This window comes from Malaya genurostris, chromosome 3 (genome assembly GCF_030247185.1).
Source record: "Malaya genurostris strain Urasoe2022 chromosome 3, Malgen_1.1, whole genome shotgun sequence".
In the NCBI taxonomy this organism is placed as follows: domain Eukaryota; kingdom Metazoa; phylum Arthropoda; class Insecta; order Diptera; family Culicidae; genus Malaya; species Malaya genurostris.
Genome location: NC_080572.1, coordinates 140,624,506 through 140,646,519, shown reverse-complemented (window position 1 = coordinate 140,646,519; position 22,014 = coordinate 140,624,506). Strand labels below are relative to the sequence as shown.

Here is a 22,014-nt window from a genome sequence, read left to right as displayed (position 1 = left end):
TTTGTCGTCTTTTTCCACTGAGAGCATTGACTCTTCTCCAAATCCCCTGTGTCGACGAGTTCGGACTGATACCGTCAAGGAAGTTAGCCCAGTTTGCAGCTTTGGCTGTTTGGATGAATTTTCTTGCTTGGTTTCTTAGCTTGCGATACGTAAGCAATCGTTCCTTCCAGACTGGGTGGTCAGTACTGGTGCGTCTCAATAGGCGAAGTGCAGTTCGACGGGCCGGTGGGTATCCGCGGCATGTACTACAATTTCAGATAAGACTTCGGGTGAGTAGCTCAGGTTTCTGTCTAAAATGTTTTCCAGGTCATTTTCATTGGCGGTCAAATCGGCTCGATCATATAACGAACGTCTTTTCTTTGTGTTGGTGTGTTGACCATCCACAGGAACCGGCGATGGAGTGCGAACATATTGTTAGGTCTATTGCAGACGTGGACTGGCCTCGGAGGAAGGTGGGGCTGCCGTCATTCAGAATGATTGCATTATTCTTTTCGACTACTTCAACAATTGCTTTTCCACGATGGCAGCATCTTTTGGAGCCATAAGAGAAATGGTGAGCTTTAAAATCTCCCATAATTAAAAATGGTTTTGGCAGCTGGTCAATAAGATTGGTCAGTTTGTCTCCAAAGCCACTAACGTCCTGGGGTACATATATTGAAACAAACGTGCATTTTATCGGGTATGTTATTTGCTAACAAGTCGGTGTTGAGGTGGATTTGTCCTATTATCATATCGGCTCTGATTGCTAGTGTGGCAGTTTGGTAGATGTTAGCTCCTCTGGTCATGTTCCAGTGGTAACGGTACCCGAACCAAGAGGAGGGATTCGTATTGTTTTTGATATGTGTCTCTTGGATAGCAAGGCAAATTGGTGCGAGACGGGCGATTGTTTGTTGGAGGTCACCGATGTTTGTTCTGAGTCCGTTTGTATTCCATTGCAAAGCCAGTGTGCAGTTTTTTTCGTGAGGGTTTGAGCTGTGGGTGGTAGATCTGTTACTCCGAGGAGGTCTATTACTGTTACTTAACTCGCTGTGTCTAGCTCCTAGAGCCTCTCGACAAAGCGTGGTTGGTTAAGAGGATAACGAGGGACCCGCTGTAGTAATATGGTCCGTTAAGAGTATCTGGCTCTCCGACACGTCAGTTGTCATTAGGTTATTACGAGAGTGGTTTTTTATTCAGTTTACCAGCACCAACGTGATTGGTCAATTCATTGATATTTTCAGACGTTGCTGGATGCCACGAGCAGCCTGGAACAGAGCTTAGATTTCGGTTGGGCAAGGGTGTCAGAGCTTGATTTAGGAATATGTTAACTGTGTTGGTTTCTCCCTAGAGTCCTCGCGTCGGAGGGTATCCAGGAGATGACCGATTAGCGAAGGGCGTTGTTTAGTGTTGGTGATTTGTCGTTTTTTTTGGTTCGGGGCAGGCTTCCCAGCAGTACTGCTTTTCAATGGCATCCGCCACGAGATAGCATGAACTGTCGGACCGCAAAGTCGAAAGCCCAGTCTACAATATGTGTGCAAGCATACGCCGAACTGTAATGGCAACAGCGCTCGCATGCCTAAATGAATGCTGTCACTGAGACAGTTTGTACTCGCTAGATTGATGAGAGTATTCTATCCGGAGAGTAGTCAAACCGAACGGGCTGTTTGTATCCTGTTTCTTTATGTTAGCTCATTCGCATGAACTGTTACGGCGACATCCTTTGAAAATCGAAGACATCCTTTGATTTTTAGGGAATTACTGTTACGGAGGGCTGTCGCAGGCCGGCTGTCTCATCAATTTCTCTTGAAGCAATAAACCGGTTGTTTCTGGAGACGAGCTGTGGTTCATTTTCGATTGCCTCAATGAAATGGTACTAGTACATACGATTGCGTTGTTGGGATTACCTTTGCAGGAAATTTTAGGGTTTCATTACATTACCATTGTGAAATAAAGAAATTGTTTTAGATTTATATATACTGTCGGCGAAGGCAATGAATTTTAATAACTAACGAATATTAAAAGATAAACACTGAGTTTTGTGTAACGGCTCATATATATGAATTTCTAAAGTATTGATCCTTACTGCTTCCTTCTTATTCCTAAAGAAACAGATACACTTCCATTCATTAACAATACTCCGAAAATGTCTTATGCACCCTTATTCTGAATAATGACGTTTGATTTTTGGATCGAATCGTAGCTACTTTTCACAACTAATTAATTATGTAGTGTATTTAACGTTACTCCACCAATAGTCGGCACACTTTGGTACCCGTGCCTCACCGATTTCGTTGAAACTATAGAATATGATACTCTGAACCCAAATAAGATGTTTGGTGCACTTTGAATAGTTTTCGACCATAAAATTGAATGGGCAACTTTTATGTTTATATGTGAACATGTGCTTTCAGATTTTCGATAAAAGTGTTTTAAAAAGAAAAATATAATGAAACCATTATTTTTCCCAAAAGCATCAAATTTTTTGGTTTACCCCAAACTTTGTTACAAATTTAGTATTCTCAATCAACATAGGAATCAATCAACTAATAGCTTAAATTTATTTAAAATAGCTTAAATTTAGTTGTTCATTTAACATTCACATAGGTTTTGCCAGCAGTTGAAGGAATGAGAATATAAAAAACGTTGAGTTCTTAATTTGTTACTACCTTTGAGAACAGATCTTCAATAAACCTCTTTTGTTTTCATAAATATCACAAAACTAGAAAAATAAGTTTATAAGTTTTTTTATGGAATTCAGTGCCTATTAATATAGCTTCATTGCGACTTAAATTGACTTTCCCTTTGCTCTCATTGCAAGTTTCTATGTACTCCCCGGACCTTGTAATTGAGCTCTTTTTCGTTGAGGTGGTAGATCTTTTAGTACCATCTACACAAATACAGGGTCCGCAACCATGAAGTTGATTGGGGGAGCTCTCAGATAAAAAGTAGTTCAACAGATGGTTGTTTATGTGAAAAAAAGTTAAGAAGAAATTTTCAAATCGCAAATCATTTAATTAAAAGCCTTCTATTTAGTTTCATCCATATCCAACTTCTTGTTTCGAAATTAAGGGATGATCAGTACCAAAACTGGGAATTTAAAAATTTAATTTTTGAATTTTAAATAAATGAAAGACAAATTCGTGTCATATACAGCTCTTAAATTCTGTTTCTCCTAGGATAACTAAAACAATGAGTTTCTTAGGGTCGGAAATGACTGCTACAATATTATTATTATTATTATTATTATTATTATTATTATTATTATTATTATTATTATTATTATTATTATCATTGTTATTATTATTATTATTATTATAATAATTTTTATTATATCTTTTATTTATTCCCGGTTTCAAACTTAATTGTTCACCGGGGATTTACACCTACATTTTTCAGAACATAATTTCTTTACAGAAAGATAACTGTTAAATATGTGCAAAGAACTCGGCTCTCAGAAAGTTTGACTATTTAGTTACAATATTTATAGTTCCAAACGTTTGATTTTTTTAAATGCAGACACAAGCTACTAAGCCAATTAGATTTTAGAAAATTTTCGACATTATTAGACTTTTAACTGCGGAAGTCGGATCCGAATTAAATTCAATAGTTCGCTTTGCTATTCACGAATAACTTTCCTTTTCCGTGAGGGCGTGAGAGTCGACTCAAACAGAAAACCAAAAATGTGTACGAGAATTGTAGCGAGCGCATATAAACTGGATGTGCTGTTTGAAATTTCAATGCACCGCATCTTCTTCTGCGTGCGGCTCGTGATTGCAACATCTACATTTCCAAAATTGGATTGAGCGTAAAAGCACATAAAGGAAATGATTGAGATACTTCTAGAAGTTTACATGAAATTGTCCTTTTAACTGTAGATATAAATTTGGGCCTCAGTTACTTTTATAGCAAGTTTTGTGGTAAACAACGACATTAAGTTAAAGAATTCAAAATATACTGAACACAAGCTTCTACTTGATGAAATACGCTTTAACCGAGTTTTAAATTTTACAATGTAAAGAGACAGTTTCAACGTGTGTAAAAGTCGCGAACTTCTGGTAGCTATGACCAAAATAATGTAATAGTTAATATGCTGTTTCTGGAAATAAGATAATTCTATGCATAACAGGAAGAAAATGATTCAACAGATTATCAGCACAACCCTATATCATATAAGTAACCGTACCATACCCGATATGTATTTTGGAATATATTCCAGGGTAATAGAAACACTATACTATTCATATATAGAAGAGAACTTGATATGTCTGGAAAGCTTGAGACCACATTACTCAAGAAAGACATTATTACATAACTTGGGAAATTAAAACTTTTTTTCTAAATAAAACAAAATAAACATTCGAATCTGTTACGGGCAACCATGCTGCATTCCACGCTTGGAAACATATTTTTTGGAAGAACCGGAATTTGTCATTCAGTTTTTGCATTCAAAGCTTTGTTGTACGGTACCTGAAAATAAGATGTTTCTGAATGATTTTTGCCTTGCAAATTCCGACTCAAAATTTTTCACTCAAGGTTTTTATTCGATTGGTGGTTCAATGTATAACGAACTTAACGAGCCAGGTTTTGTATGTTTCATTCCTGACTTGAAAGAATTCTTAGTGTCCGTAGTATTGCAGCACTGGCCATGCAAAAATCCCGTAGACTTACAAGTCGACTGCAAAGCTAACGCTAACGAGTATAGAATACTGAATCTTTGATTTGAACATATCTTTCGCTACGAACATTTATTTACCGTTAACATATAAATCTAAAATCTGATTCAATTGGCTTTTACACTCTTATATAAGGAACGATTGCGCCTTTACTATCCTGAAGGAAGAGATAAAGAGGATGAAAATAATGCTCCACGCACATCAGTACGCGCATACACTATGAATGTTACAGCCCAAAAACCGACCGCAAACTGCCTGAAAGGAGCACGCCGAACTGACTCAGCTATTGAAATACATTGCTCTTTAATTAATCGATCGATCAATTCATAGAAGATCGACCAAAATATAAAAATTAACTTTCATTAAAACCAAAGTCCGTTCTTCAATCCGTTTCGTATTAGTAGTTTCGTATATTATTAATTATCAATTATATTGTTATCAATGCCCTACCAACGGTGATTGCTAAGCGCAATGATCAACCGCTGCGCAAAGCAATCACCAAAGGCAAAACTAAAACCCACATGCTTGCCTCGAATCTTCATAGCAAACCAAGAGCAACAAATTTGAACCGCACCGGCTACTGTCGCAGACCTGGTCAAGGGAGAGTAATATTTTGCTCTCGACAGAAACAACGCAGTGACTGATACCCGAAGCTTACTGTCGCAACAGCGACTTCATGCTTCTTCGGCTGTCGTGGACCATGACAAAATGTCTTAAGATGGAATAAACTGTCGAACGAAGTGAATGACGGCAACGTTGGCTGTACAGAACTATTTGTCTAAGGGCTGTCGTGATGAAACCTATCACAAGGCTGTCATGGAAAGAGTAGCATGACATCCTCAATAATAATGTCGCGCGGCGGTACATTTGGGAAGCCTGGTTCGGGGTCGAATTTCGTTGGCATATCGTAGTGATTTTTTGGTGGTGCGGAATCTCACATTCCAACATCGGTATATTGACTAGTTAATTTCTCTAGCTTGCATATTATGAGAGTCTGTGAGAGTCTTCCGGAAGTACCGACAATAATAATCAAATGTGATAAAATGCAGCTTCTCACGGGATCATTTGAGAGTATGGGAGGATGCCAGCCTCAACGCAGGCTGCATTTGTGGGAGTACTGGGGAGTAGGTCGGCAGCTTGATTGACTGTTCCATGCTAGAGAGGTGCGAGGGTATACACTAAGCCTTCCCAGTTTCTACTTGTTATTTCTAATCCGTGAAATATTTTACTGTGAATGCTCAGCGCTATCTTTCTATTGAATTTCGGGTGGCGAGTGCTAATAGTTAGGACTAACCGCTTTCTGCTTTAATTTTTTCTAAAATGGGATAAAAATGTTAGCTTACGGTCTGTTATAACGCCAAGGACATTTGGTTCCTTTTGGAATGGGATGATAGTGCCTGACAGTCTTACTGGTCGGCGTGTCGCGTTGTGGAAAGAGTTATAGCAGTGTGCATTTGAGCATTTGGTGGCTGATATGTCAAACCCGACAGAATCAGCCCAGCGGCCGACGGCACTGACCGCTGCCTGCAGTTTGATTCTTGTACGTCCGATCGTTTTACCTGTGGCATTCAAGACTATGTCGTCAGCGTAGACAAACACATATACTCTCTTCGGTAGGGAGGCAAAGAGTGAATTCTTACTAATCAGGAACAAGGTCACTGACAAGACTGAGCCTTGCGGAACACCGTTATCTTCGGAAAAGGCGCGAGATTTGGTTCCTCCGATGCAGACATTCAAATATCGTTTACTGATAAATTCCTGAATGAAGCGGCCAAGGTCACCGCGGATGCCCCATCGATGTAGTTGACGTAACAAGCACGCCTTCCCGCCAGATAGTATTTTAGCCTTTTGCAATATCCAATATGGCAAGGCCCGCATGTAAACCCCATGACAGAGCTTCGATGAGCGTCTCGCCTAGACAGCCCAGATAGATTCCGGAGCCAAGTCCTTTCCTGAATGCAAATTGTCGGTTATCTAGAAGGTTATCATTTTCTAATATTGTTATTAGGCGACGGTTAACAAGCCGTTCCATCGTTTTTGCGATGCAGGACATTAAGCTGATCAAGCGGAAGTTGCTTGGTTCACCAGTACTTTGACTCGTCTTTGGGATGGGAATAACCAGTGCGCCAAGCCTGGCGTCCGGGAAAGGGCCACCCTCCCAGACTCTGTTGAAGTTGTCTAGAGGTGCTCTTTTACCCACTGGCGGAAGGTGGCAAAGCATAGGGTATCCAACATAATCGGGACCAGCCGATTTTCCTCGTGCGGCTCCGAGGGCGGTAGCTAGTTCTATGGTTGAGAACGGTCGGTTGTATGGTTGACTCTAGTCCTGTAATAATTTTGTTGGGTGTGCTTCCAATGATGTTTTTTTTGAAGATGAAAGGCGCTGGCATGGATTCATTCGCCGAAAGATGTTGAAAATTGGATCCTATTTCGTTGGTAATTTCGATTGGTGCCAGACTTGTGGTCCTATTGATACTAATGGAGTATCCGGTTTGTCGTCTTTTTCCACTGAGAGCATTGACTCTTCTCCAAATCCCCTGTGTCGACGAGTTCTGACTGATACCGTCAAGGAAGTTAGCCCAGTTTGCAGCTTTGGCTGTTTGGATGAATTTTCTTGCTTGGTTTCTTAGCTTGCGATACGTAAGCAATCGTTCCTTCCAGACTGGGTGCTCAGTACTGGTGCGTCTCAATAGGCGAAGTTTTAATTCACCTAGTGGTGTAATGATGTCTTACTCTTTTTCATTTTCTACTGTATATTACAACAGAAATTCCCTATACTACAATTAAAAAGTTTCGAAAATAGTTTTGAGGAATTCTGTTGCATAATACTACTACATTGATAAACTACATTTGAATATATATATATATATATATATATATATATATATATATATATATATATATATATATATATATATATATATATATATATATATATATATATATATAAATATATATATATATATATATATATATATATATATATATATATATATATATATATATATATATATATATATATATATATGTATATATATATATATATATATATATATATATATATATATATATATATATATATATATATATATATATATATATATATATATATATATATATATATATATATATATATATATATATATATATATATATATATATATATATATATATATATATATATATATATATATATATATATATATATATATATATATATATATATATATATATATATATATATATATATATATATATAGGTGTGTACCCGAATATCCCAAACAGTGTCGCTTACTTTTCTCGGAGATGGTTCAACAAACACAAATTTCTCATGATCCCATACAAAATTCCTAAATTTCATTCCGACTGCCGGTTCCAGAATAACATAGTGATATGCACCAAAATGTGAAAATAATGTCACTCACTTTTCTCGAAGATGGCTGAGCCGATTTTCACAATCTTATATGCGAATGAAAGGCTCTAGGTCTCATACAAACTTTCTGAATTTCATTTGAATCCGACTTCCAGTTAAGGAATTACAGGGCGATACGCACCCAAAATGTGAAAATAATGTCAGTCATTAATATAAATATATCAATTCATCTATTTTTCCACAGAACATGCTCTTTGAATTGGATATAAATAAACCGAAGCTTGAACAATTAACTATCACATCAAAGAATGTTGCAATAGACGTTGAAATACAGCATCTACTTAGTAAAGGTAAGTTTAAATGAAAGTTGTTGCTTCGATTCTTAAGGCTACTGAAAACACGAATCATTTCAAACTCCCTCAGAGGTTCGTAAATCTAGATTACATTATAAACGGAATCACCTTCTATTTTTGAAATGCAGATATGAATTTTCAGTTTGATTTGACTATAAAATTCCAAGCACGTCATCAACACTACGAGTGCCAAGAGAATGAAAAGTGGTAGTTCACTGAAGGTATCATGAAAAATACTCGATTACATTTTGACCGATTTCTGAAGTACTGTAGCCATTAGATTAGCTGGGCAATGAGATTAAAAAATGTTAATGATTCATCAGTTTATCGAAGTGTCTGATTCTCGTGTCTTAGGAATGAATGTAAAGCATCCAGAAAATGAGCAGGGCTCAAGTGATTCGCTTACAATTTACAAAGAATTAGATGCTGGTTCTTTTCCATCGAATAATTCAAAGTACTCCTCAAATTGCAATAGTTTTGTGCAAATAATTTGTAGTATTATATTCTTTCTAAGCGAGAGATTTTTAATATTCCTTTATGTTTACACTTTTAAGTTAAGACCGAATGCATCCAGAGCTCAGAAAAATTCTGCGAAAACATTGATTTTTCAAGTGAATCTAAAATCATTTTAAAACATAGCTGGTATAAGATTCAACTAATTACAAATATAAATATACAAATCATTCAGATGTTTGTTTTCATTCTCTTATGAAGTGTCAAAACTCCTAAGACTCAAACATTTCTAACATTGTAAACAAAAAAGTAGTAAGAAACTGAAGAGTTTTGATATCGGTTAAAAATCAGCTGAGATACAGCCAGTCGACCGGCTCCCACCTTTGTCATCCCCTTTTTTTCGCAGTGTAAAAACATTTTTCGAGATACGCTTTGACGCTTGGTTGAAAACCTAGCACATCCCATCATATGCGAGTTGTTTATAGCAAGAATAGAAAAAAACAAGAAAAAAACAAAACTCGCAAGAAATCTCGCGAAAGAAATACTTTCTAACTGATATTTTCGATAAATGCATAGTAAAATCATTTATCACAGTCGTATGAATTTGATTTTTTGGAAAATCGGGTAAGTAATAGAGAAATTTACAATTTAGGGTGAAATTTCGGCGAAAAAACAAGAAGAGGCATCGAGTTGTCACTGCGAAACACTACCTTAACACCATGCTTTTGGAAAGCTATCACACTTTAATGCTGTGTTTGACAAAATATGTTTCATTAAATTTTTATTGAATACATTTAAAATGAAGGTGTTCATCGAAAAAGAATTAAAATAAAATCAACTTTAATTCGTATAAACTTCTCGAAATAAATTCGCCACATACATGTATATACGCGCTTTTGGTTGTACTTTCTCCCTTAATGTCGAGTTGTGTTTCCTATATTGCCTATATTGCTTTCTGCTCGATTATCAATTTTTGATAAGGTGTGTGTTTTTGCAACGACGCATGCCTACACATACGATTTTTCTCCGTTCTCTCTGCCTTTGCAGAACTTGTTCTCTCTCTTGTTATTTTTTTCACCAGTTCTAATTGAATTCTCCTTAGTTAAAAGTTTTACGTCGGGAGAAATTGTAATATGTGTATTTTTCATCAAAATTTTTCAAAAAATCTCTTTCAAGTTCGATTTGTTTGTGAACACGCAAGTGGATACCATTTATATAATATTAGTATAAGTAAATATGAATAAATAAAAATCAGTGGTTTATTTAGGTAGGAAAGTTTGTATAGAACAATGTGCTTAGTTTTAGTGTTTGTAATATGTATAAATCACACTACTTGCTGTTATTGACATGGTGGAATATGGATATGAACGGTTAAACGCAAAAATCACATCTTACTGGGGAAAAACAGTTCAAGTACTATCGAATTGAGAACTTGGATTGAACAATCTTGGATTAATATTCATAGACGTAAAAATTGCTTGAAAAAACACCGAAGCAAAATCCGAAAATAAAGCAGTGCATAATCGAATAAGAAAAAGGCTTAAACTTAATTATATTATTTTACCAGCATACATTGTGCAATCGGTCGAATAAAAGGGAGCCTGGTAAATGTTTTTTTGGATTTCATAGGATAGTCGCGATTGCATTGATTACTGAAAGCCGGTATTTTAGTCATTTACTGAGGTAAATGTATGGTTATCTATACAGCAAAAAAGTTAAACTAGTGGTGGCGCTAATTCCCATATGACGATTTATAAAAACCAAACCCGTAAAATGACTGAATTTTACAAAACGGATTAAAATATGTACGAAACTTGCCTAACTCGTAAAACAAACGTGTATACTTACAGGTTTCAGCACTTAAGGTGAAATGTAAATTTTCCACAATTAAATTAATCACAACGAAGTTTTCTTTTAATTATGAAATTTTGCTTTCCCGAGCCTGGTTTTGCCTTTCTCATATAGAAAGACTATACAATCACTGTGGAAACCGACTTTTGAACCGAGGCCTGGAGGGCCGAAAGTCATATACCATTCAACTCAGCTCGACGAACTGAGGAAATGTATGTGTGTATGTGTATCCTAAGGTTTCTTTTTAAACATGGGATACGTACCGTATTAAAAAAAAATCCGCGTAGAACGAACCCGTGTTAATTGCGAAAATCGTGCAAAAAAAGACCGCATAAACAATTGTATGTAATAATTCCAAAAACCGTACATTTGATTATTTATTTTTTATTATTTGATTATTATTTTTTTTTGTTTCTGATAAAATGTAACTGTTACTTCATTATAATATCTGAAGTCTAAAAACCCGCCTTAAGTCACAAAAAGGATCTAGAACACATTCTCGATAGAACACATTTAATGACAAGTTAAAATTAGGTCACTTAATCTAAATGACTCATACCGTCGTGAATACAACTTACTTTACTATGCGGCGCCTTTTCAAAATTTACCCTGTACAAGAAAGGGGAGAATTTTATCACGAATATCTATTGATGTACTTAAACCAACAACATAATTTTTTCTATAAGCTATCGGAAATATGATCAGAAATTTGTGAATACATTTTCAACAGCGTGAGAAAACCATAAATAATTGAAAAACAAAGTTTTCTAAAACTTTTGGAAATAATTAGGAAAATTCATCATGCTTGCTTGCCTTTTTCGCACCCGGACGACGGTTTGGAGGCAGTCAAGCACTTATCAGTTCCGATTATCTACTGGACGAGTAAAAAAGGTAAACTTTGACTGAAAATCGTTCATTTCTTCTAGTGCTTCAGACGGAGCTGGATGTCGAGGTGAGGTTCTCCCACCAACATCAGCACGGAAAGACCGAAATCAGCGATTTGGCGTAAAAATTAGTTGATTTTCTGATTTCAGTTAGTTATTTTTTGAGACAACTAAAAAAATCTTACTTTTGCTAATTTAGGTTTTTTATTTCTGATTCCCTTAATAATAATAAAATATTTGTTGAATTGGCTATTTTTTTAGTTGAATTCACCGATTCAACGTGCTGTCATTTCCTAGCTAAGGCACACTTCATTTCCATTGAACTAATTTTTTAGTTGAATTAGAGAAATAAAACGTTGTTTTCAACCAACATGAATGGTTGAATTGGCTTCGGCAATTTGCAGCTATGTGGCGCACTGTCACCGAAAAAAACGTTAACACCGTAATGACTACTAGCCACTAGATGGCACACTACTACCGAAAAATATTTCAGTCGCTATATTTCTATATTGGCAGGTATAAATACGATGTTGTATTGGAGAAAAAGACATAAGCGAAACATAAACTTCTTTTTGAAAATTTTTCGTCTAAATCGCTGCTTTCTTCATTCGACTTCGCGAAATCGACTCTCTCACTAAAAACTTTGAGCACTCGGAAAACAAAAACCGAATACAAGTAATACACCAGACGGCGTAGCCCGGAAGGTTGGAAGATACAAAAAAACATCATTTGACATAAACAATTAGAGTACAACATTCGAAACTCACTTCACTGTTCCGCGTAAAAACATTATTACGCACAATCGTTTCAAATGCGCACAAATTCTGAATAAATGCACTTGTCACTAAGAGCTTACGTCATTTTTACAACTCGGTTAAGAAATTTATGTATCGATATATCGTAACACATGCGAAAAACATCTAAACAATTCGCAAGCAGTTTCAACAACTGTCCTTTTTAGCTTTTTAATGGTTTGTTTTGCTTTGAAATTTTCATTTTTGTTTTCTTTGTGCTGTCCTTCAGTAATGACGGTGATAGATAAATAGTAACAAATTTTCTAATTTTAAAAACAAAATTAGTTGTCAATGAAAATTTCGTGTTGGATTGAAATATTGCTGGTTTGTGGCCAGGATATTCGCCAACTATACTCTTTCTCTAAAAATAAGAGTTTATTTTAGCAAAGTAAATTCTCAATGTTAACTAATTTTATAGTTATTTTGAAAATTTTGTTGCTAAAATCAACTAATTCAAAAACAGTAATACGAATTAGGCGCAGAGCTAATTTCGGGCGTTCCGTGAGTAAGAATAAACCAAGTATAAAGCGTGAAAGGCTCAGGTCGTGCTTTCATTTGGACTTCGATCGTCGGGAGCAGCAGATGCCAGTAATGAGAGCAGATTTTTAGCGTTGTACAAAACCTCAAACGCTCTGGTTGTGCTTTTATTCATACTCAATGGTCGGGAGGAGAATTTTGTTTCAGAATACATGTTTAGAAATCAGAACCTGCATGTTGAAACTGGATTCTGGAACTGAATTCGGTTTCGAAGCGAGTTCAAAAACTAAATTGCAAATTGAATTCTGAGTCTGTTCTATTTTCTGAATTTAGTTCTTGAACTCAGGTCCAGTCAAATTCCTGAATTCTTCGAGTCGGTTGTTTTCAGAACCATTAACATATTTTCAAAGTACTATGCGAAATTTCACTTTACTATACTATATACGGTCCTTTTTCAACCAGTTGGAGTTCGTAGTTGTTGTATTAACTTTCTATTAATTTGCTATATAAAATGCACCGACTCATATATAGCACCGACTCAGTTTATGTGCATCGTTTCAAATTCTATAGTAGTGAAAAAGGGGAAAGCTGGCATAATTAATACAAGTGATCAAATAATTGATATTCGAAAGTAAGAAGAAAGCGTTTCAGTTATATTCGTATTCACGACATCCATAATGCATTTCAAGTTTCTAAAGAACGATAAAACGTTGGTAAAAATGATGCTGGTAACACCACTCATAAACACTTTCACTACAAATAAAGCTTGAGAGAAAGTTCTTTTCAATTCCGAAGGTGGTTATATTTATTTTTATCTGTTATATCATTGAAAGTGCTATAAAATACTGTACTGCTCGATGTTATGAAGAGTTGAAGAGATTGGTAAATTCGACTAGCTCTTCAACACTACGGAATTTTCGATGATACCATTGACAATGCTGACAATATGTCATACATCATAACTAAGCTACAGAGAGATTGTTTGTGCATAACATACAGAATAAAACAGTGCTTTGATTGCGTTGGTCATCCCTAAGAAAACGAAGTGGGCTCACTATTATATGCACTTCCGGCACCGAAACCCGAGAACCGGTATAATCAAAGTCGGTTCGTACGGCCACCAACTAACATGGCATACAAACTCTACTAGTACGCACTCTAAATTACGATTTAAATGTTTGTCGCATCCGAAAATATGCAGTAATTTTTGGTAGAATCATAAGAGCTTTAAATTGACCCTAAGAGTGAGAATAACGGTTATGGGTCCAGTGTAGCAATTTTTTTACGGTTTTTATTTCGCCGGCTTAAGTGACGGTGTGTAATATTGAACACTCCTTACCCTATAACTCCGGAACCGGAAGTCAGATCCATATTTGACCGGAAGACCTTTCATTTGAATCTAAGTTTGTGGAAATCGGTCAAACCATCGCTGGAAAAAGTTAGTGAGATCCATTTTGATATATATGACCACTATTTCCGGTACTTTCGGAACCGCATACCGGGAACCAGGATAGCCGGAATTGGTTTGTTTAGTTGCCTACTGATAATGACTATCGATTTGTGTAGTTTTGAGACCAGTTTAGAAATTTTTTACGTTTTTTGTTTCGCCGGTTTAAGTGACAGTGTACAATATGTAACACACTTTGCCATATAAATCCGGAACCGGAAGTCGGATCCGGAAGAAATTCAGATATTCCGTATGGGACCGAAAGATCTTTTATTTGAATCTAAGTTTATAGAAATCGGTCATACCATCGCTGAGAAAAGTGAGTGAGATCCATTTTGGTATATATGACCACTACTTCCGGTACTTCCGAAACCGGATACCGGAAACCAGGATAGCCGGAATCGGTTTGTTTAGTTGCCTACTGATAAAGACTATCGATTTGTGTAGTTTTGAGACCAGTTTAGAATTTTTTACGTTTTTTGTTTCGCCGGTTTAAGTGACGGTGTACAATATTGAACACACTTTACCCTATAACTCCGGAATCGGAAGTCGGATCCAGATAAAATTCAGGAATTCCTTATGGGACCACGAGACCTTTCATTTGAATCTAATTTGTCAAAATCGGTTCAGCCATCTGCGAGAAAACCTAGTGAGATTATTTGACACATACACACACATACATACACACACACACACACACACACACACACACACACACACACACACAGACAGACAGACAGTTGAGCAGACGCCACAACACCGATTCGAGTCGTCGGGGCATCAGCGAACCGGACGCCATGCTCCAACCGGAATCGCAGAGCAGACCTCGGCACTCCTTCGGGTGTCCCGCGTGGCGTAAAAGGGGAAACTCTCAGTCGGTGTAGGCTAGATCCATCGTCGGGGATCAGTTGAGTAGTGCGGTGCGACGTAGCGGCATTGGGTTGTCGAGGCGCCAAAGGTGGATCGAGAGGGATAAAGATAGAAACTCAGGAGCTCTTTTTCTCCCAAACGAAGAAGTGCATGAGCACAGCCTCCCCCGAAGTATTGTGCTTAGCTTAGTTCCGGGGGGATCAAGGCAAGATGTCCAAGGTGTTTTAGTGGGTAAGGTTCAGCCAGTCCCACTCGCTGGTTCACAATAGCGGTAGCTTGACAACTACTGAGCGCGTGAACTGGGAAAGTACATAAGTAGGTATTTCACCTTGTAAAAAAAAAAAAAAAAGACAGACAGACATTGCTCAGCTCGATGAACTGAGTCGAATGGTATATGACACTTGGCCCTCCGTGCCAATTTTCACTAGTCGGTTTTTCAAATTATTGCATAACCTTTCTATATGAGAAAGGCAAAACCAAGTTAATTCTGGAATCCGTGTATAAAAAAAAATCGTTCGAAAAAACCGTGTAAAAATAAACCTTAGTGTATGTGTATATGTGTGTGACAAATATTGTCACCCGCTTCTCTCGCAGATGGCTGGACCGATTTTCACGAACTTAGATTCAAATATAAGGTAATATGATCCTATAAAAAGTTTCAAAACATCATTAGATCTGATTTCCGATTCCTGAACTACAGGGTGATATGCACCAAAAATGTGAAAATATTATCTCTCTGGGAGATAACTAAACCGATTTTCACAAACTTAGTAAAAATGTAAATTTTAAGAATATTTTTTGCCTTGCTCATATAGAAAGGCTATACAAACACTGTGAAAATCGACTTTTCAACCGAGGATGAATGTCATATACCATTCGATTCAGTTAGACGAACTGATCAAATGTCTGTGTGTATGTGCATGCGTGTGACTAATATTGTCACTCGCTTTTCTCGAAGATTGCAAAACCGATTTTCACAAACTTAGATTCTACCGAAAGGTTCTATGGTCACATACTAAGTTCGTGAATTTTACTTGGAACGACTTCTGGCTCTGGAGTTACAGGCACCAAAAATGTGAAAATAATGACGATCACTTCAGTCGGTATTGAACAGTCGTTCGTACCGCACGCGTATAGCTCTTTTCTTCTGGAAATTTTTCGAGGCTAGCCATTCAAAGAATTATTCTTCAAACTAATCAGTCTTTATTAATACTACCACAAAATCAGTCTTTAGAAAGACTTATCCAAACTAGGAGTCTAGTCGAAGACTAATTTAGCCTAGTTAATTTACATTTTTCAAAAACGCCTGCGTCCAACCAGAAAGGCAATAAGCCTAATTAAAAATAATTCAACACGGAAGAAATCTCAATCCGTTATTCTGATTTTTTCTAATAACATAGACTGTTAAGAACCGCTGTAATAAAACAGTACCGATCGTTTCGTAAGCTTCGAACGCTCCCCGCAAACGAACTGTCACCGAACGAAAGCACAGAAGAAAGCAAAGCAAACACAATGAATCAAGTGTATAGTGTGGCTGCCTATTAATCTCCCGGAGTTGTTCCGCCAGTATTCGGAACAATTACTGATAATTTGGAATTATTTGTTGCTCGGAGGTGAGTCTGATTATGCATTTGCTGTCAGCAGTCATCGAGTGTAAAAAGCGAGAAGATATCTGCTTTAATACTACCGTAGAAAATTTCCCCTAGCCCTCACGCTCGCCGGTAGACGGAATAGATTGATATAGTGACAGAACGGATTGTCGGAAACACTTAGGAGCCGACTCCGAGATAGACAACAGTTCAATGAAGCATGGTCATTCGCGGATTTACAAGATAATGCTAAATCTTAAAAGCTACCTACAGTCAAGACTGCTGAACGAGAGTATTTAATTTTAAACATCCCCGCGAATTGAACAAACTTTTAAGATTTAAGGTTTCAAGCTGCTTGATCCACGCTAGAGAAAAAGCTCAACGAATAGCATTGTAAATCGCTCGTGCAGTAAACAGCAAATTTAGGATGCAATCTGACTGAACCTGCGGAAAATTCTCATTGGATGGCTTTACGGGCCAGATGATCGGCTGCGATTTGTTTGATATATGGTTTCATCCAAATTGTGTAGGAGTTAACGAATCCAATCTGGACCCCGAGGAGAACTGAAGGTGTCGTCGGTGCGCAGGTGACGAAATTACAGAATTAGCTAGCCAGCATACCCAAAAAATCACTACGCATCTCATCAAGCAGTCGAGCTAAAAAAGAGCTACTGTTGAAACAACTAGATGAGCAGCATGTGTTACAATTAAAACAGCAAGAGGAAGAAGATACCATAAGGAAAAAGCGAGCTGAAGAGGATGCGACCTTTTATCAACAGAAGATGAGTATCATTCTGGAGGACGATGATGAGAGCAGGAAGAGTAAACTAAGTAGTAGGTAGTCGAGAAAAGGTTGTTACTTGGCTTAACAATGAAAATGTCGTTGGAGTAGCACCACCAACAAGTTCCATATCCCTCGAAGCCGTCTCCAAGTCAACGCTACAATAACAACGCTACAATCCGTCCTGAACGCTACAATAACAACGGAGCAACAAACGAGCGTTCCGACGTCTTCGTCTACCCCAAATTCGAAAAAAATATCGGGCGGAAGTACCATTCAAGCCAGCCGTATTTCCCACGTCTATTTAGTACAGCTGATATAACCTTGGGACTGGGTTTCCCCGTTCCCGAACGTGAGTACGCAGTCGCCTTATCAGTACCAGCCAGCTATTTCGTCTTGCTTGTATATTCGGCATAGCGGAGATAACCGTAGAACTGGCTATCGTACGACATCCTTGTTTCCTAATTCCAACGAATATAATCCTGAGGCTAGCTCTCGTACAACTTCCTTGGTCTCGAATGTGAGTACGCAATTGCTCAATCAATATCAGCCAGTTATTTCGTCTTGCCGGCCTAATCAGTCCAGCGAATATAACCCTGGCACTGGCCTTTATAGGACAACGTCGTTTCCAAATATGTGTAAACCATACTTCAGTCAATACCAGCCAGTTATTTCCTATTGTTTGCCTGTGCCAAGAGTTCCCTCTCTCGTTGCCAATTTATCAACACTACTCAGTACCGGCTCAGTATTATCGACACGATTAACGGAGCAAGCCGTATCAGAGTCGATACCAATCAGTGAAATGGAAAATCTGTACCTACCACCGAAAACTGAAAGAAACCTAACGGGTGGATTAGGCTCACAAGTTCAAATCCCAGCTGATTCAAACGGGGAACCGACACATACAAAATCAACAACCTCTCTTAATACGAGTTCCGCGCTACCCCAGCCATTAGATGTATCTCAACACACATTTCAACACACAGACACACCATTCAATGCAGCACCCACTGGCGCGCAGTTAGCAGAACGACAAGTGATGCCACGCGAGTTGCCAATATTTTCTAGTGACCCACAGGACTGGCCCCTGTTTTCCAGCTCTTTCTACAACACAACGGCGGCCTGTGGATTTTCGGATGCAGAGAATCTAGCGTGACTTTAACGTTGGCTGAAAGGTCACGCCTTGGACACAGTGTAGAGCCGTTTACTGATGCCACAATCTGTTCCTCACGTGATGGAGACTCTAAAGAAACTGTATGGTAGACCCGAAGTTCTTATCGATACCCTGCTTGCGAAACTGCGACAGGTTCCCTGAACCGAGACTGAGAATCTACAGTCAATCATAACTTTCGGAATGGCTGTGCGTAACCTGGTAAACCACATGTACATTGCTCGTCTTCTGGATCATCTTCGCAATCCGATATTGCTTCATGAACTGGTGGAAAAACTTCCTTCGCAGATGAGAATGCAGTGGTCATCGTATAAAAATTTGCATGCAGAAGTGAGCCTGGCGATATTCGGGGAGTTTATGACAGAACTAGTCGGTACAGCTTCGGATGTAACGATCTTGACTGAAACGACCCCACAATCGAATCCCTGTAAGACAGGAAAGATAAGCAAAGACTATACCTACATTCGGAGATTGTCAACTTACAGTTATAAGTTCAGCCAATGCGAAAAGAGGTAGCGGGATGCCCACTGTTCAAAGCCCTCGACTTGGATGGAAGGTGGAAGGCCATGCGTTCGAAAGGTCTATGTAGAACATGTTTGATCCCTCATCGAAAGTGGCCGTGTCGTTCCGAAAGGGAATGTGGGGTAGAAGGATGTCACTTACGTCACCACATGGTGTTACATAGTCGACCCAGCAATGAACTTCCTACTGTTTAGAGTGGGACAAACGGAAAAAACGTACCCGCAACGAAAAAACGTTGCTCAACAAAATCATCACGCGACTCATGGGTTCTGCATTTTTCGTTATTTACCAGTGACGCTTGTGATGAATGGTAAACGGGTGGATACGTTTGCTTTTCTCGATGACGGATGTCAAACAACATTAATGGAATACGGATTGGCATCGGATTTAGATCTCGTAGGACCGGCAGAATCCCTTTGGATTGAATGGACGGGAAATATAACCCGCGAAGAAAAGAGATCGCTACGAGTTTTAGTTAATATATCGGACAAAGGACTTAAAAATCAATTCAAGTTGAACAATGTACACACGGTACAGCAACTCAACCTTCAAGCGCAAACATTCCAACACAGCGAAATTAAAAAGCTATACCCTCACCTACGAGGCCTGCCACTGTGCAGCTACGTCAACGCGGTTCCTAGATTGATAATCGGAATAGAGCACGTACAACTGCTAACGTCTCTGAAAGTGCGGGAAGAAAAAGTACACCGACCAGTTGCCGTGAAGAAAAGGTTGAGCTGGTGTACTTACGGTAAACAAAACGAAGATTATGTGGCAATCGAACAATTAAATATTCATACGGAAGAAGAACAAATTCGAACAAATAGGAAATCGGGAGTTGCACGAGTTGATGAAGCAATATTTCGAGGTCGAAGAAACAGGAATATCGCCACCTCTCGAATCTCTCGATGATATCCGAGCGCGAAAAATTCTTGAGTGTACAACGCGCATAATCGATAACGGTTTTGAGACCGGGTTGCTCTGGAAGTATGATCAACCGAAACTCCCGAATTGTTATCCACTGGCTTTGCGTAGACTACAGGCTTTAAAGAGACGATTCGAACCGAATCTGCGAGTAAAAATTGTTGAACTGATCAAAGAATACGAAGAGAAAGGGTATGTTCATCAAATTACAAAATACGAACAAGAATCGGCTGATCCCAGCCGTGTCTGGTACCACCCCCTGGAGTAGTACGAAATCCGAAAAAGCCTGATAAGATTCGTCTCATCTGGGACGCGGCTGCGCGGGTGAATGGTTTGTCTCTCAATGATATGCTCCTAGAAGGACCGGACCTTATGCTATCGTTGTTCACTGTTTTACTTCGATTCAGACAACGATCGGTGGCAGTTTGTGGGGACATCCGCGAGCTGTTCCACCAAATCCGTATTATTTCGGAGGATAAACAGTCTCAACGTTTCTTGTTTCGTGCCAGCACATCACCGCGAACCTACGTCATGGACGTAGGCACGTTCAGCGCAACTTGCTCCCCCTGCTCGTCCCAATTTGTGAAAAACAAAAATGCTCGAGAATTCATCACAAGCCATAGTACTTGCCTTTTAGTTGGCGTGGTATCCTCATCGAGAAGCTTCTCCAAGTCTTCTTTAAGAGACGTATCGAACGTGAACACGTCAGCAATGGGATTCCATACCATTCCCAGTACACGCTGTACGTAGGGGGATACCTCCAAATTCATCGATTTCTTTTGAAATCTGGAATCTTCGCCCAATTGTTCCAGTACTTCCTGTAAATTTAAAAGGAAATTTCGAATCTCGAATACTCCTTGCGCATGCGCATGTTTCACTTCCATTACCAGCTTTACTGCTTCTTCCACTATATCCATGCTGTCCAGATAATCGTCCACATAATGTGCATTTACAATAACTTCGAACCAGTACCCAAAAGCGTCCGAAGTTATTGTAAATGCACATTACGTGGACGATTATCTGGACAGCATGGATACAGTGGAAGAAGCAGTAAAGCTGGTAATGGAAGTGAAACATGCGCATGCGCAAGGAGTATTCGAGATTCGAAATTTCCTTTCAAATTTACAGGAAGTACTGGAACAACTGGGCGAAGATTCCAGATTTCAAAAGAAATCGATGAATTTGGAGCTATCCCCCTACGTACAGCGTGTACTGGGAATGGTATGGAATCCTATTGCTGACGTGTTCACGTTCGATACATCTCTTAAAGAAGACTTGGAGAAGCTTCTCGATGAGGATACCACGCCAACTAAAAGGCAAGTACTACGGCTTGTGATGTCCTTGTTTGGATTCATCGCTCATTTCATTGTACACGGTAAAATTCTGTTGCAGGATGGAACTAGTCTCCTCAAGCGGCTGCCAGAAGTCGAAATTCCACGATGTTTTTTCGGTACAACAACAGCAAGTTTCCGGCCAGCATCCAACCACACGTCTTTGTAGATGCTAGCGAGCTCGCGTATGCGTGTGTGGCCTATCTTCGTTCAGTCCAATTCGGAGTCGTTCACGGCATTCTGGTTGCAGCGAAAACCAAGGTAGCGCCATTAAAGCCAATATCTATTCCTCGACTCGAACTGCAAGCTGGCGTAATCGGATGTCGCCTGAGTAATGGGATCCGCACTACGGTCGATCTACTAATCGAAGATCGATACATATGGACGGATTCCGCAACCGTACTAGCCTGGATTACGTCCGATAGCCGTCGGTATCACCCGTATGTAGCATGCAGAGTTGGTGAAATTTTGAATTATAGCGACGTCGACAAATGGTTCCATGTTCCCTCTAAACAAAACGTTTCAGATGACGCTACAAAATG

General features: G+C 38.6%; 1 protein-coding gene across 14 annotated transcripts in view; it reads left to right on the top strand.

Moving 5' to 3' along the window:
• The window catches only part of LOC131438020 (dystrophin, isoforms A/C/F/G/H), a 1,278,256-nt gene that overhangs the window by 506,918 nt on the left and 749,324 nt on the right, over nt 1–22,014 (top strand). For 12 of the 14 annotated variants that reach the window (XR_009230868.1, XR_009230869.1, XM_058607784.1 and 9 more), the window contains one exon: nt 8,270–8,375. Coding sequence is in view for 10 of the 14 variants with exons in the window: in XM_058607784.1 (XP_058463767.1) it covers nt 8,270–8,375 (106 nt within the window). In the remaining 4 variants the exon portion in view is untranslated. Of the gene's footprint in view, nt 1–8,269; nt 8,376–9,951; nt 10,099–22,014 lie in introns of those variants that run through there. The other 2 variants (XM_058607789.1, XM_058607788.1) reach the window with 2 other exon arrangements.